Below are 16691 nucleotides of genomic sequence, written 5' to 3' on the forward strand. Positions count from 1 at the left end.
TTGGCAACATCACAACATCTAACAAAATCTTGAGAGGGATGCATGTCATTTTCAAGGTCTACAATCAACAGATGCTGTCATGAAGGTACATACAGAAGGTTTACAACAATGTGTAAACTATTGATTACATGTTTGAGCAGGCAACTACAGGCCACAAGGCTAAAAGGAGCAGCACGGGTTTAGTTCCTTCTCCTACCGCATAAGCAACCCAAGGGTTTCTCAAGGCAAAGATATGATATATTCTTGAGTGGTCTGAACCCAACACAGCATTTTCAGTTATTCACTACAGGTGGATGTAGTAAAGACCACAAAGTTTTGTCATTTGAGTTTAGCCTTAGCCTTCCTTTTCATTAGTTTGACTTTTATTTTTAATTATTATTATATTTCAGAGGATATTATTCAGAGGTGCACTTTTCAAAAGTTCACATTGATGTAAACATCCAATAAAAAGCACCATGACATGACATAAATGTAATAACAAATTTGACCAAAGTGAAAGACATTTTCCATAAGTGTTTTAAATTTGACTTTAGTTTTTGTGCTCACAAAATCCTTTTGGTTAGTTTTCATTTTGCCCAACAGACTGCTGATTTCACTCCTTGTTTAGGATTCTTTATTCTTTTTAGGTAACTAAAATAATCTCAGCTGTAGTTTATTGAGAACAATGTGTCTGCAAGGCAGTTAATCGTGTGTTTGCGCAGAACCCAAAGAATCCAAAAAGATTTCAAACCCTAAAAACGCAAGAGCAAGGAATCATAATTCAAGAAGCCATAAGGGAATTGAAATGTGTGCTCACAGAATAACTATGGGAGAGGCAACGGGTGGGATCCATGGCTGGAAACTATAGACATAATGAGCCAGGGGAAATAAATACAACACAAACCACAGAAAACAACAGTTAGCACAATAAAACAGGAAAACACAACTGAACGAGTAACAAAAGTTAACTTAACATAGGAAAGAACAGGTGGACTCAAACTGGGAACTGGGAAGGCAAAGGACAAATGCAGACAAGCCTGGGACACTAAGGAAGGGAACAAATAAGAGATGACAAGACAAAGGATGTTAAACTCGATACGAAAGACCAGCGATCTAAGACAGGAAGTAACTAAAAAGATGACAGACTCACATGTAAAATTACCAGAGAGATACAGAGACAACCACAGAACAGAGTAGGAACACCAAAAGAGAGCAAATAAACCAAAAGTCATAAGCAAACAAAGGACTACACCCATATGGAAAAGATATATATAAATCTTATAAAGTTTGTATCTGTCTTGTGTGAAACTTGTATGAAAAGCATATAAGAGTGAAAACAGATATAAGATCCCTTGAAAAATTACATAATGAAACTTGTATGTTTTGGATACTCTCTAAAACAATGTATGAAAGTAATGAGAAAGTGGCCACTTTCATGAGTAAATCATGTAAGCCTTATATGATTTACTCATGAAAGTGGCCACTTTCATGAGTAATCACATATAAGTTTTTACTATTTCTTTTCCATATGGGCAGGCACAAAAAAACCAAAACAAATAAGGAACCGATACCAGGCATCAGAAGATATCGCCAGGAAATACAAACACTATTAACAGAAAACAATGAACTTAAATTACTTCTCAAATTCCAGAAGAAATAATGAACTGACAGCAAACTCAAAGCCCTGGGTTCAAGACCCAGAGACCACAACGATGACAAATACCATATTCCATATTATAATAACTAAAAAGACCAAAAGAAAAAAACACTGAAACTAATAAAAAGAAAAGAAAACATTTCCAGATATTAGAAACTGAACTGAGTCCAGCAAGTAAAACGAGTAGACTAATAACTGCACCAAAGTGGTATCAAAGGAGTCAGCTCTAAAATAAAATAAACCAAATTGATCGAGTTTAATATATGAAACATGAGTCAAATTGTGGGCTACATAAAAATGTGTCACTTGTGTTAACAGCTGAGTTGGTGATGGTGGTGCAATAGTGTGGGATATATTTTCTTGGTCCACTTTGTGTTCTTTGGTACTGTGAGAATCATGTAAACACCACAGTCTACCTAACCATTATTCCCTTTATGACCACAGTGTATCCATCTACTGACCATATCATAAAGCTCATCACTGATGTGCAAACTCAACTGAGTGAAAGAATTAAGGCAGTCCTAAAGGCAAAAAGGGGGTCTAACTAGGTGCTGGCACTAGTACTAACACCAAAGGAGAGAGTGAGTGTAATCCAAATGAAAATGAAATTACAGCATTGAGAAAAGTGTGAAATTTGTTATCAAGCTCATGTGATACAACTGGAAACTCCAGCATAGGTAAAGTGAAACAGAGGAGATTATTTACTGAGCAAAATGCTTAATACTATATTTTTATTAACTTATGTATTTATGTAGGCGATATTGTAATTGATTTCCTGAGAACATTTTGAGGGGAACCACTGCGATTGGACACGGAAAAGCAGATAAAAAGTCTGTTTGTATCCAGACAAAAAAAGAGGAGCCAACACACTTTTCAGTAATGTTTATTAGTTTTTTTTCTTTTGAAGTCAGGTTCTTCAATCACAGAATCACAGAATTTGCAACTTCTTTTACCAATCAAAACGCTCAATTACAAAAGATAACAAGATTATAAATGGTGCACAGCTGAAAGTCAGATATCAGCTGTAATATGAAGTTTCAGTTTGCTCTTTGTCCTCTCAGGGACTTCCTCTCAGTCTCCACCTCCACCCGAGAAAAATAACAATACAAAACCATTCTTTGCACAGCGGTAGTTCATGCAACAATAAAATTCCATTTAACTCCAATTTAAAAACAATTAAAACTTTCATCACCTCACACATTGCACCAAAACCCGTTCATGCAACACATAACACCTGCTGAGAGGAGCGTTTTCTGAAAGGCTTCAAGCAAAACACATTAACAGATCTTCAGATCATCTGTATGGGCAATTCCAGCAGGCACATGAAGTCAGATGATACAAACATCAAGAGTTCTTCTTTTTCTGTGATGAGGCAGTGCTGACTTAAATTAAGAAGGACATTAACATAAAAGAAACTATCATATATATATATATATATATATATATATTACCTAGAAAATATAACTCTTATCTGTTTCATTATATTGCATAGACAAGTGATCCTTCATCACCCAGCAGTGCACCGCTGAGGGGTTACGTGCTACTACATTCATGTCACTTTCCCTCAGTTTCCCTGAAAATAAACTAGGTGACTTTATCCGTGAAGTAAACACAATTATTTGGTCCCTTATTCATCCTGATACTAGAGAAAACAAAACACCACAAGTAATGACAAACACAATTAAAAAATGATCAAAACAGACCAAAAAACAACATCATTGTTCAATAAAATGGTGGTGACCTCATCAGATGGGTAATTTTGGCGAAGGTGACTGGCTTCTATCGAGGGCAAGACTCATCTGAAAAATAGAGACGGAGATGGAAGGTAAATATGGTGAATCTAGGATCTTTATGTCATTTTAGTTTGTATTTTGAGGTATTCCCATTCACCAAAGGTAACATTTATAGCTTTGTGAGAGCCATAAATGCAATTTTACCTTTCCATTTGCTCTCTGGTATTTACAGTAGCATTGAATTTAAAAATCTTAACCATTTCTTTGTAATTTTTATTTGCAAAAGTTTCATTTTACCAAGCTTGCCCTCATTTCCAACCAGCTGCTGTTTACAAGATATTCAAATTTGGTCAGTTTGTACAGTTAAGGTATATTTTTATTTCCTATATTTTCTAACCTTCATTTAACCTCCTCTTCTGTTGGACTAACTACCCTTGCAGACAGTTCATATATTTAAAAAAAAAAAAAAAAAAACTAAACAAAAATGATATACTGCTAGGTTAGCAACCAAGCTAACAGATGCGCTGACTAGCAGCTAGTGTGCTAACTGCTAGTTTGCACAATAACTCCTAGAAACATTTTTCAATAACTCTAGGGAAATTATGTAAAATCCACAACAGTGACAGGAGAAATATACATGTCTCCAGTACAGAAGAATGACCTGCCAGCATTTATTAAATGTTTAGAAATGTATATTTTTAACGTCACTCTCCCCTTAGCAGCAAAGCTAGCAGCTAGCTAAATTGAAAAGCCTTTTTGCCCCTTCAGTAAATCTTATTTAATAATATTATGTAAATATTGGCGACAAAATGCTAAGGGTAGTAATTCAGCAAACATGGACGAACAATATTACAAGGAATGTGTATGTATGTTATTTTAATAGAACAATAACTTAGAGTGACCATATTTTGATTTCCAAAAAAGAGGACACTTGGCTACTCATGAAGAACTTGCTTAAAGAAATATATTTAACATATTTAAACGATGCCTTCTCTGTGTGGTTAATGAATTGTCAAAATAAAATATGTCATAGAGGCTTTTGCAAGTCAACAAGTGCAAAAAAATAACTTAAAAGCCTCTGGAATTAAATAATGGTATAGAAATAACGCCTCATCTGCATAAGAAAAATTACCAGTACTGGGTCGGTACGAGGGAAATTTCTTTTGCAGTTCGTCTGAAAAGATGCACTTGCGCTTTGGGATCTTTTAAACATCATTAGGCGCATTGCTGCGTGCTGTCTGTCCCATCTGTGAGCGCAGAACAAGCGCTCACAAAGCAGCAGTTCGGGAATCACGTCACACATGGGTCCTCTGTCTGAATATAGGAAAACCTGGACATTTTTATCAATCTCGAAAATCCCCCCCAGACGCACCGGACAGAACATGAAAAGGGGACATGTCCAGTGAAAAGAGGACGGTTGGTCACCCTACAATAACTAATCTTGTTATTACATGGCTCTGAACAAACTGATGCTACAGAAGGGACCATCACCTGTGGTAACAACATGTGACTGACAAAACATTAACAAATGAGCATCTGGTTTCAGACTCATATAAAGACATCTTTACATTACTGAAGAGACATTTAGTCACCATTTTTCCTTCAGAAATTTCCTAAAAAGCTGGGCACTGTGGTTTTTAGCACACAAGTATTTTTATTTGTGAATTTGTACACATTTGGAGTCTCTCAGAAAAACTACAGTGCCCATTCTTTTCCTACTGAGGAAACATCATGAATTTTATGCCAGTGGTAAACAATGAAGAAGCATAATGTCAGGCTTTCTTGTTAGGATCAATACATTGTTGGTTTGGGATTTGCGAGTTATAAGACAAGCTCAAGCCTTATCTTGAGGCACTCAGCCTTCTTCTGACCATAAACCAAAATTCAGCATGTTATCTTTCATGAAATCCAAACCCACAGAGTTTATCAGGGTGTCAAGTAAGGCCGAAAAAGACCTCACTAAACGTTATGTTTTCTGAGCCGTGGGGGTAAGTGACTCACATCTATTACACGCGGTCCCGTTGCAGTTCCCGTACTCCTCGTATTCTTTACCACGACCGCCCCCCCCTCCCTGTCACCCTGCTCCTCCTGCACCTCCTCATCCTGCAGCCTCTCCGCGCTCCCCAGGTCCTGAGAGTGGGGATTGAAGAACTGCATGAGGGCCTCCGATGGGTACTCACACACCTGCTCCAGCTTGACCTCATTAAAACACACCTTCCCCTGCAAAAGTGAATACAGAAAGGCGTGGTTATGCTTTTGATGAATTACATTTAAGCTAATATTTACGGTTTTACATGCTTGTTAAAAAATATAGTATTGTAGCAAAAACCTTCACATTACAGATTTGCAGTAATGCTGCAGTAAAAGTGGGGTTATTACAGGGAAAATGTTGGTGTTCCTTTAGCAAGCTGTTTGTTCGTCATGTAAACACACTGCAGATCTGGAGAAGGTTTCAGTGTCAGCGAGGTTTTGATGCTGTCAGTGTAATTTTAAGTGACAGCACTGGGCTTAACACAGCAGAAATACACCGTCTGTAGAAGGACTTACTGGCTGAACCCTTCGTGCACTCATTGATAACTAATTCTGATGCATATTCAGCCTAAGAAGCTGAAACTGAAGTTTTGGTTTGCCACTTCTCTTAAACTGCTGAAAAGGAGAACAAGGCCCCCGCCTGGCCTGACGGGTGTTTGAGTTTGTTTATTCGAAGGCCGGTGTGGTGTAAAACGCCAGCGCATCCCCACACAGCACGTTTTATAACGACAGCATCTCAGCTCTGAAGCCTGAACGTGCAGCAAACACACCCAGAAGCGCAGACGTGATGTGCACGATAACGGCTTTGCACTAAATGTGGACGGAGCACAAAACAGCTCTGGGTTAGAGAAGCTGGCATGCTGAGGCACAGTAGGCTAATCCTTCCTCCCTGAACCCGATTAACCCAGGCACAACGGGACAGCAGAGGCACCCGGCGACACAGGGATGGGAAAAGAGCAAAAAAAAGAGCCATAAAGAAGAAAGTTTATCAAGTAATACTTGACTTCAGATTCTCAAAAGTGCACTGCTCCATTTGATAACATGTGACAGCCATGTTTAAGGCCACATCTTAGCAGCATAAAGAAGGATATCTACCACTTCTGGACATATTTTATGCTAGAAAACAAAAAAAAAGTGCACATATGAAAAGAAAACTTAGATGAGATAGCAGATGAGCCTCTTGCCCTGTGACATGATGGCGTGGCTTGGAGGGGGGAAGGGAAGGAAGCCTGACGTCAAACTGTCTGTAGGGCATCAACGTGAGAGCGACAGGTGGTCAGAGAATCACTCAGTGGTCATCACTCACAGAGGCTAAGGAGGGCGGTGCTTACACATGCAGGCAGGGATTACACAACTTATTATAGAGATGCATGCAGAGAATGCATGATTATTTATCTAATTAAAGGCCACAGTAATGCTATTTGGGAACTTTCATTTTCATGCTTTAGGTTACAGGTGGTCCGGTAATGTAACAGTTGAGCATCAGAGTCGCATTTGGCAATTTAAAAATGGGCACCGCGTCACTTCCCTGTGTCAGGCTCTTTGTCGTGCTTGGAGGAAGTCTTAAAAGAGGAAGTGAGCAAAAACATGCAGCGTGACAGGGAGTTTCTATCAGACCAAATAACAAGACTTTAATCCTCTCAGTATGACTGTCAAAAATGTCAGTTTTCCTTCCTTGCGACTTCTCTGCCAGTGAGCCGCCCTTTGATCTGTCTGCAAAACCCTGCCTCGCTTTCTTTCCCATCTCACGCACATCGAGCTCGTAGTTGGCGGCCTGCTGTCAGCTGTATACAGTGGGAGGGCAGCGTGGTCAAAAACTGTCTGCCAAGACTCTGGTCTAACTACCAAACCCCTGCTAGGACACAGCCAAGAAAACACAAAGGGAGATTTGTGTGAGAAGCTGACTCAACAGAAACAACTGAACTGGTACAAGGGAACGAGGAAGCAGACTGAAGGGGGTTACCACCAATCACATTCTTCTAATAGGCAGTGAAAACTGTCAATACAGCCAGATTTATCATTACAGGATGGTGAAAAAAAAAAAATTTGCTGCCCTGCTTAGCAACTCTGCCTTCCCCCTCCTGCTCGGATTCACAGAAGTTAAAAAGAGGAAACAGAACATTTAACATGAACTCCAGGAAAATTAATTTACAGGTCCACTGTGGACGCAGGTGTGGTATCGCATGTATTCACAGAGATAAAAGGTCATGTTATGTAGGTAGAGAAAATGCAAAAAAAAAAAATTATATAGAGAGAGGATGTCTGTCACTGCGGCTTCCTATTTAGCTTTTTTTTTCTCTCCAGTGAATCCTGCAACATTACTGTCAACCGTCTCTGCAGATGACTATGAAGCATATGAGTGAGTCCAGTTAACACCAATCATCAAGCACTTTCCTTTATCCATCTGTGGGTTTGCATGCTTCTTTTTAATGATAATAAATCACCCAAATACAATTTTACTTAAGTGTGTAAAGTGTGATATGTAGAAACCGTTATCACAGGATGAAAGTCAAAAATCTGCACAGCACGAGACCGCATAAGCAAATGGCAAAGGAGATCACTTGAGGACTTCATGGCTAAGAATCAAGATGTCGTGCTTGATAAAGCCTTAACCAGCTTAGGTCGGTCTCTGCAACTGTACTCAGTGGAAAGGGATGTTCTCTCGGTGAAAAGGCTTGATGGCGAGGCCCATCGTGCAGGTGACAGCAGGTGATAAACGTTGGTGTATGTCTGATAAACTTTAGAAAGCATGTGGGGACATGTTAAAACAAAGTAACAAAGTAACAACACAGTTTCCACTCACCTTTTTTGGGGTCCCTCTATTCTTGACCAGACACGACTTCTCCAGGTTCTGATATCCACCGATCACCACAATTTCCTCCACAGTTGGATACTTCTTCTTCCCCGGCTCAGTCACAGCGGGGGCTGTCTGGGTCTGCTGCTGTGGTGTTGTCTTCGTGGAGGTTGACACTGTCTGGCCCTGCTGCTGCTGTGGTGGTGTCTTTGCGGGGGTTGACACCGTCTGAGTCTGCTGCTGCTGGTGTGGGGTCTTCGCTGGGGTTGATGTGGACGCCGAGGGCCGTGCTGCGGCTCCCGTTGCCCTTTTTGGTGTGATTGAGATGGTGGCGCCTCGCTTCACTTGGCCCCCGGAGGCACTCCTGATAGAAAAGAGCACAGGTGTCTGGGTGGGTGACGGAGACACACTCGGAGACTGGGCAGGAGATGGCGAGCTTGGGGAAGAAGCCGGGGTCGGGGCACAATCTGTGGCTTTCAGGGAGTTGTCTGGGGATTGGGTCCTGAGATATGAGGGGGTGACTGTGATAGTTTGTTTGGCCTGAGGTGTGGGAGAACAAGCGTGATGAGAAGACACTTTGGGGTTGAGGTCTGGTGTTTCCTGATCCTTCTCCTGGGTTTTAACATCGTCCTTTATCTGATGTGCTTTGAGGTCGTCCTTTATCTGCTGGGTCCGAAAATCGTCCTTTCTCTGTTGCTTTAACACTCTTTGTTGCCCCTTCGTCTCTCTGTCCTTCAGGGAGGTATTTGACGAAGAGTTTTGCGCTTCCTGCTCTTTCAGCTGAAACTGCTCAATCTGCTGCTGTATTGTCTGAACCCCACTAATGTCATCGCCTGTAAATGCTTTGTTGTCCCCCTGCTGTGAGTTCGATATGATTGGCTTCACTTTAACAAGGTGCACAGACGATGAGATGTCCACTGTCCTGTCCCTCAAATACAAGCCCGACCTCGAACCCACGGTTTCCAAGTTGTAGATCCGACTCATGGCTGCGAGAGAGTTGGGAAGAGGCGGCGAAGGAGAGAGAGATTGTGTAGAATCGAGAGGTGATGTGTATTCCTCTACCTCCTCCTCGGAGAGCTCCTTTCCTTCCTCCTCCTCCTGTTCTTCTTCTGTGCTTGCGTTTCGGCCCCAGTCGCGCCTTTGTGGCTCTTCTACATGTTTCACTGGGTCGTCCTCATCCTCAGATATCTGGAGGGCTTCGGAGGTAGCTTCGGAGGCCCTGGCGGTACACTCGCTTGTCACTTCCTCTCCTCTGACAGTTTGTGACAGTAGGACAGAAACAGGAAGCTGAGGGCAGGTTTTCAACACGCCGACTTCCTGCGTGACGTCAAACGCAGCCGCGGATGTCTGCGCTGCTGCTTCTTCCTGTCCCTGCTCTGTTTCGGCCGGCCTCTTCTGCATGTGTGCTGTAGCTTCCCACTGTTTTTCTATTTCAGTTCCCCTCTCCTTGTACCTGTCCCCCGCTGTCTGAGTAGCATTAATCTCTGCAGCTTCACTTCCTTCACCCTGTCGCTGTTTCTCCAGCTCTCTCTGTCTGATTTTCTCTCGCAGAGACTCTATGCGGCTTAAGGGCTTCCCAATCCTCCAGCTATCCCTCCTCTCGACCTGTCGACCTCCATGACAGTCTTGCCCCTCGCTGCGTTGACACCCGGGCTTTATTTTCTCCACCACTTCTTCTGCAACATAAAACACAGTCCTGGGAATCTGAATCTCCACGGGGCCTGGAGGGTTCCCGGTGAGTGCGCTCCTTTTCGGAGATCTGGGGGTCGAATCATAACTGAGGTTTTCTGATCCTGCTGCTTGCACCTCCTCTTTGCTGTCTTTGTTGCTATAAAAGGTTGTGTCTCCTATTTTTTCTATTTTACTTATTAGATCCTCAGTATGTGGGGATAAAACAGACTGTGTTAGGTAAGGTCCTTGTAGTCTCCAGTCTGCACCTTTATGGAGGGCCCTGTCTGGAATTGTAGAGCCTAAACTGGAGCACTCAGTAAAAGCCAAATCATGTCTGCAGTGACTCTCAGCATCAACGTTGCTTGTTTCGGGTGAGCTCTCTAGTCCATCCTCTCTTTGAGAATCTGTTTTCTCACAAACTTTCACCTCAATCTCTCCCCCTCCCTCTGAATCTTTGTCTACATTCACCTCCCTTTCTAAACTCTTCTCACCTGCCGGTCGCTTCACCTCTCTGTCAGCTCTTGCTTTCCCATCCTGCCTAATCGGCACTCTCCTAGCAAATGATATTCCCTCCGTGTTTTTAACTGAGGCCACCGTGAACCCCACATCCCCGTCTGCATCGCCGACCTTCTCCGCGGCCCTCCTGTCAACAAACTCGACTTTCTTAAGCTGTATACCAAAGTCTTCGGTTTTTACTCTGTGCTTTCCCAATCTGTCTCTCTCTAGAAGTCGTGCACACCCCATCTTCGATGTGGTTTCCCTCCTTAAGGCAGCTACATCTACCCATGGCGCCATGCTCTCTGAGTGAATCCTCTCACGAATTTTTCTCTCGTAAAACCCTTCATCACCTATCCCATTCTCCTTAGCGCAGATGACTCGATCGGAGAAGCTAAACGAGCGTTTTGGGACACCTTTTAGCAGCGTATTCTTTCCATCTGCCTTCCTCTCCTCGGACTGCTGCTCATCCTGATCTCCTGAGTATTTTCTCCTCCCTGGCTCAAGGAAATTATCGGAGCTTTTGGATCGGGATGGAGGCTTGGGGTGCTCTCCGAATTTACTCAGCAGCTGACTGACCCTCCCTCCTCTCTCCACAAAAACATTATCATCCAAGCTGTCCTTTCTGCTGTCTTTATTAATAACTGTTGCCTGGCCCCATGGTTTCTCCTTTTCTTTCTCTCTCAGCCAGGACACATCTGTTCTCAGCTCCCTGCCTATGCTCTCCCTTCTTGCATCCATGCTGCCCTTCATCTCCCCATCCTCTCTCCCTTTCCCCCCTGCACTCCTTTCTTCAGGGCAGGTTGAGGGCTGTATAATAAGAACTTCAGAGGCTCGGATCTCAGTGACACTCCCTCCTCCAGCCAGAATCTCCCTTAGGTCCATCTTCACCCCTTTCTTCCCCGGCTGGTCCTCCTCGAGCTTCTCCCGCTCTGCCTCCCTCCATCTACCCTTTCTCTCATCGCTGCCCTTCCTGTCCTGCTCGATGATGATGATATTGTCAGCTCTGATGGTCCGAAGACACGGAATAAGAGGGGAAAGCGAAGAAGTGGGTGAAGGGGTTTCTTTTTCCTCTGTGTCTTTTCTAACTTTAAGAAATTCCTGCTCCCTGACTGCATCCTTAACCAACTCCTTCAGCTGGCTTTTTTCCTTTTCACACCCCTCCCTGCTATTCTCTCTTTCTCTTCCTTGACTCCTATCCCTGCTCCTGTCTTTTTCCCTCCCCTCACTCAAGTCCCTAAACCTCTCTTTTTTCAGCTCTATATCTCGTCCTCTCCCCAGCTCCCCATCTTGACTCCTGGGGCTTAATTTATCTCTCTCCTTAACTTCTGGCTCGTTCCCTGTTTCTCCATCCCTGCTCTTCCTCCATGCACTCTGCGTGAGAATAAATGGATTTTCATGGACTGGAACTATTGTTTCTACAGACACCTGGCTCACTAGTTTGGGATCTGCATCCAGCCACTGGCCTGGATCTGGACTGAGCGACAGTTCGCTTCCCAGATTAACTGTTACGAAGCTGTCTGTGTCACTCAGACCATCAGAAGGAGATCTGACATCCACTTGCAGCAGACAGCCGTCTCTCTCCTTCTCCCTGTCACCCACATACTCCTGCTTCGCCTTCCTTCTCTGGATGATCCCTCGCTTCCAAGCTGGCATGCTGGCAAACTTCTCCTCCTCCTCTTTTTCCCTCCTCTCTCGCTCCTCCTCTTCTCTCCTCTTTTTCTCCAGAAGGAGTTGTTTCCATTCTGGCAGAGAGGAAACAGACATAACAGAAAAGGTGCCCACTTTTGGATAAAACGGTTCCTCTTCAGAGCCTCTGGGAATCCTCTGCAAAGAATAAAATATTATCAATTTTCTTTCTAATAAACATGCAAAAATGGAAGTTTTGCCACATAAAGCCGAGGAACAACTACACCTCATGGTAACATGTTAGCAGGTTTAATTTACATCCAAGTAGGCATTAAAGCACACGTTTGACAGTGCAGTCTATTTATCTGTTCATGTTAAAGGATAATAAAAGAGCACATGTAATCGAATTAACTCGCAGCACATAATGCATAACCTCAGTTGTAACATATTTAATGAAAATTCTGAATATAACTCACCCAAACTCTTGTTTTGGCAAAAATATCACTGCATCCACCCCGACTTTACATCTCCACTTGTGCGTAAAGCGGTCTACTCCACCATGGAAAACCTCCTTTGCCTGTAACGAACAGATTAATCTGTCCTGTCAAAACCCAACTTTTAAAAATGATCAGTGACCCAGTCAAACGATATCGGGACCTAAGTGGACATCAGAGCAGAAAAACCTCCGTCCTCCGTGCGGTTGTAAATATTTCCAGCTCGAGAGCTGCAGCGCTCTAATCCGATAATTACATTCAATTCCCTCTGGAGAGTTTAGTGGCACACACCATATTGTCGGACCTAAGAAAAGGCGTTTAAAGCACACAGCCGTCTGCCCGGCCACCAACCAGCCCTCCCCCGCCTTTGCTCACCCCCGCGTCCCGCAGGGTTAATTGGTAAAGCGGTGGAGGTGGAGGGCGGTGAAACGGGATGTGGTGTCAGCATGCAGAGCTGCAGCGGGACTTGATTGAAGCAGATCAAACACGATCAGCTCCACTGACAGAGGTGTGTACCCCAAACTACCGGAATATCTTCATTGCTGATTATTCGCATTTTTATTTTTAAAAATTATTTTCTAGCGTCTCTGATAGAAAACATACAGTCAAAAATGTTATTCATGTTTATTCATATTCATCAACACGAGAGCGTTTAGATGGATATGAAACTTTCCCCTAATTACAAAAATCCCTCAGGTGTACCCAATAAGTTGGCCAGTGAGCATATATATCGATCTATACCCTGTAAAATAAAATAAAAACAACAACAAAAAAACATCTTCTGGCTCGGTTATTAAAGCTGTAGTTCATCTGTGATATATCAGCTTTAAAATTAAATAAAAACAAACAAACAACAATTTAAATCAAACATCTGCTCCTTAAACTCTTAAAACTTGACTCATAAAAATAAAAAATAAACCTAAAAAACAGACACAATTTACCAGGACAAGTGAACTTTCCACTTTTATTGAACATGTTTTTAAAAATACTGAAAGCTGTCACGGTAATTACAGTAAGGCACACATGGGGAAAACATTAGTGTAAAAAAACATACCAAATGAGACATTACAGAATCCACTAATACTAATACTGGCTGCCTTGATAATACCTTATTTATCAAGCATGATAAACGTTAAAAGTAGTTTGTTCGATACGTTCAGCTTCACGTCTTTAAACAATCGGTTTGATCTCACCATCGAGGAAAAGCTTTGAAGGAGATACATTCATTGTAGCAGAAACATTGTCACTTTGTTCTGTCACAGAGCAGAAAAAGAAAAAAGCTTTTACCAGTGTAAAATCTCAGTGAAACGTTGGTTTTCAAAGGAAAGATAAACCTGAAATTAGCTTCCAGAGAAACACAGTGTTAATGTACTTGTCTTGGGCACTGTAACAGCCAGTAAGACTATACAGTAAAACAATTTCATGTATTAAAAAATATTCAGTATAAAAATGTTTCAACCTAATTGTATCAAAATTAGTAGTTTTAAGAAAAGTGACACCTCTGTACGAGCAGGGGGGGCGGCTGTGTTTTCACACGATGGCATAAACTGTAATAAAATACATTTGAAATGACAAAATCAGCAGACATCAGGCTCAAGAGGCCTACAGAAACTCTTTTGTAGTCAGTTTTAAAACATTATTTATGACAGATTCAGATCAAAGCACTGGGAAGACCTCTGCTTCACTTCTTCTTGTGGTCGTCAGTGTCCTCGTTGGGCATGGCGTCGGCGCTGCCTCCGTGTGGCTGCGCAAAGAGCTGCATCTTACTGTTGAGCTGCACACACAGGTAGGCTAAATCCTGTTTGTCCAGAGAGTGCGCCAGAGCCAGGTAGGCCGACAGAGCCCCCGCCAGCAGGAGCCTGTCCAGGGATAAGGCCGGCAGGAGCCACAGCACCACACCCAGCTCCAGGCACACCGGGTGGCGCAGGTGGGACAGGAGGCGCTGAGCACGGGGCGACTTGTGAGAGAGGGGGTCCCCCAATCCGAGACAGTCGTAATACACCTGAGGGAGGAGGTTAGTCAGTAAATGGAGTTTATTCATGCCCATACACACGCTCTCCTCCGGGAGCACCGAAGTTACTGATCTAAGTAATGCAGATTACTTGGGTCAGTATTGTAATCTCTATTGATTTATTAAAAGGGCATTTCATTAAAATGTAATTATAAGATGGTGGTGGAAAGGGTCAGAGTCATTAAATACGGAGTTAGGCCCAGAGCACCAGGTGACAGGTGAAACATATAGATGTTAATAACCGCTGGTTTTCAAAAATTATCAAAATGTGTGCACCAAGGCAATACTGGCACCACACTAGCACTGCTTTACTGGAGGAGAGCCTTTACATTTGGGGACGGAGGTTCAGTTCTCACTGCAGTAAAATCTTTCAGTCCTGCTCAGCCACAACAGTGAAAACTCTGATTAGGGTTGTGATTCATACTGATGGGTGCTGAAAATTAAAACCTTGAAATTCCTCCCCATGTGATGCTCAGTTTGAACTTCAGCAGGTCAGCTGCTCATGTCTACATGCTTACAAGCACTGAGCTGCCATGTGATTGGCTGATTAGATATTTTTGTTATTGACCAGTTGAAAAGCTGTACCTAATGAAACGGCCAGGGAGCATATGTGCAGTAAATATCCATTTGCTTCTTGTTGTTTAACAGCACGATATTTTAAAGTGGTGTTAATTAATTCTTTTAAGGAACACCAACTAACCAAGCAGTAATCAACAACCACAAATAAAGCAAACTGTAATCATAGATTTTTTTTAGTATTTTTAGTTGAGCAACCTCTGATTTTCCAGCATCTGAAAGCACAAACATGTGCATTTGTTTTTGATCCCTACCTGCTTGATGCCCAGTAGTTCTGGGTAATCAAAGATCATGAGGATGCTGCAGATGATGGCCCAACAGAGGAAGTGCAGCGAGAAGCAGAGCAGGGGGAACCAGACACTCCAGGGTGCCTGACGCACTGACCACAGGCAGGGGGCGTTAGTCACAGGCTGCCAGTACCGCATCAAGATCTAACACAGGAAACAGAGCAATGATGCACACTGAAAGGTGTGATTAACACTAAGGTAGGAGTAAGTTATGCTTCTATGTGACAGTAAACACTCAGAGAAAGGGCGCTGCTGTACCTGGAGGGCGAGTGCTGTGGTGAAGCAATATGCTGTCCTGTTGAGGGGCCCCAGCACTGACTGCAGGGCCTGTTTGACAGGCAGCCAGGCCAGCAGGCTGTGCTGCACGATGAAGAGGGCCAGGAGCCCCAGATCCACAGCAAGAGCCCTCAGAACAGAGCTGTCCCGCAGGGCCACCGACCATGGTATGGAGTCTTAGCCATGGGGAATCAGAGGAAAAAACGTCACTTTAACATTGACGGCAATCCTAATCCTAAGCACTCATTGAAAATGCCACAAAAAAACAAAAAACAAAACAGAAAATCGAACGTTATCACGAATAGCTAATTAATCTAATTAACAAACCCAGTATTCCTGCTCACCCGAAATCAGCTTTCAAACACTCGCCATTTGGTCGATATTTGATATTGGCGATAAGCAAATTATGCTTTTAAGCCCGTAATGATAATTTTTGTTTTAGTAAACAGAATAAAATAGCCCTAATAATAAAAACAGCCCTAAAAAAACATAAGGAAAAAAAAAATCTCGCCGCCCAACGTGGGGCTCGAACCCACGACCCTGAGATTAAGAGTCTCATGCTCTACCGACTGAGCTAGCCGGGCGCTGGTTCTAAACAGTCGCCCAGTGGTATTTATAGCACATATTGAGAACGTAATAATTGAACTATATGACGTATATGAATTTAACATTCGTTAAATTATACTTATATAAACCTATACAGTAATTTTTTCCATAGCCAAAAAGTATATGAGGTATTTAACGGTTTTACAGATATCGCCTCCACCAGTGTTTGGTAATCGCTCCTGGCCGCCTGCCGCTTACGGGAACTTACCTCGACAGAGTGTCGTCTCCCCCGTGATGTTATGGTAAATGGCTCGAAACGAGACAAACCGAATGAGATCTGCACCGGATATGAAAACAAACGCAAAGTTTAGCAAAGACGTAGTGCAGAGAGCCAAGCCACGTACCGTGACTGACGCCATTATCAGTGCTTATCGCGAACAGTTCCGGGAGATGGGAGGTGGTTGTAGTACCCGATGTAGACACAAGGTGGTGCTAGTGTGCGGCGAATGCTG

At 42.9% G+C, this 16691-nt stretch overlaps 2 protein-coding genes and 1 non-coding gene across 5 annotated transcripts; all 3 read right to left on the minus strand.

Annotated features, from left to right (window-relative positions):
* Positions 1-2503: 2503 nt before the first annotated feature.
* ppp1r18 (protein phosphatase 1, regulatory subunit 18) lies at positions 2504-12885 on the minus strand. Of its 3 annotated transcripts, none has more exons than XM_076879101.1 (4): positions 12466-12885; positions 8204-12187; positions 5464-5589; positions 2504-3435 (listed from the first exon to the last, which is right to left on the minus strand). In XM_076879101.1, the coding sequence occupies exons 2-4, from the start codon at positions 12125-12127 to the stop codon at positions 3382-3384; spliced, it is 4104 nt and encodes a 1367-aa protein (XP_076735216.1). In that variant the 5' UTR covers positions 12128-12187; positions 12466-12885; the 3' UTR covers positions 2504-3381. The 3 variants fall into 3 exon arrangements, with proteins under 3 accessions (XP_076735216.1, XP_076735217.1, XP_004549046.2); XM_076879102.1 differs by having other exon boundaries at positions 5371-5589; positions 8204-12105; positions 12466-12884; XM_004548989.3 differs by having other exon boundaries at positions 5371-5589; positions 12466-12884.
* A 548-nt stretch (positions 12886-13433) lies between these two features.
* Positions 13434-16646, minus strand: nrm (nurim). The gene is made up of 4 exons (XM_004548990.3): positions 16448-16646; positions 15616-15809; positions 15325-15501; positions 13434-14485 (listed from the first exon to the last, which is right to left on the minus strand). Exons 1-4 carry the CDS (start codon positions 16596-16598, stop codon positions 14165-14167), a joined length of 843 nt encoding a protein of 280 aa, XP_004549047.1. The 5' UTR covers positions 16599-16646; the 3' UTR covers positions 13434-14164.
* trnak-cuu (transfer RNA lysine (anticodon CUU)) lies at positions 16145-16217 on the minus strand. Its single transcript has one exon. It is a non-coding gene; the product is annotated as a tRNA-Lys (tRNA).
* Positions 16647-16691: the final 45 nt, after the last annotated feature.

This window comes from Maylandia zebra, linkage group LG22 (genome assembly GCF_041146795.1).
Source record: "Maylandia zebra isolate NMK-2024a linkage group LG22, Mzebra_GT3a, whole genome shotgun sequence".
Classification (NCBI taxonomy): domain Eukaryota; kingdom Metazoa; phylum Chordata; class Actinopteri; order Cichliformes; family Cichlidae; genus Maylandia; species Maylandia zebra.

Excerpts from the sequence above, each read along its gene's own strand:
- ppp1r18 (XM_004548989.3), bottom strand. The coding sequence starts at position 12,127 with ATGTCTGTTTCCTCTCTGCCAGAATGGAAACAACTCCTTCTGGAGAAA. Across the intron at positions 5,590-8,203 it reads ATAGAGGGACCCCAAAAAAG|GGGAAGGTGTGTTTTAATGA; the intron begins GTGAGTGGAAAC and ends TCACTTTTGCAG. Across the intron at positions 3,436-5,370 it reads CGGGACCGCGTGTAATAGAT|ATGAGTCTTGCCCTCGATAG; the intron begins GTGAGTCACTTA and ends TCTATTTTTCAG.
- nrm (XM_004548990.3), bottom strand. The coding sequence starts at position 16,598 with ATGGCGTCAGTCACGGTACGTGGCTTGGCTCTCTGCACTACGTCTTTG. Across the intron at positions 15,502-15,615 it reads CCACAGCACTCGCCCTCCAG|ATCTTGATGCGGTACTGGCA; the intron begins GTACAGCAGCGC and ends TTCCTGTGTTAG. Across the intron at positions 14,486-15,324 it reads AACTACTGGGCATCAAGCAG|GTGTATTACGACTGTCTCGG; the intron begins GTAGGGATCAAA and ends CTCCTCCCTCAG.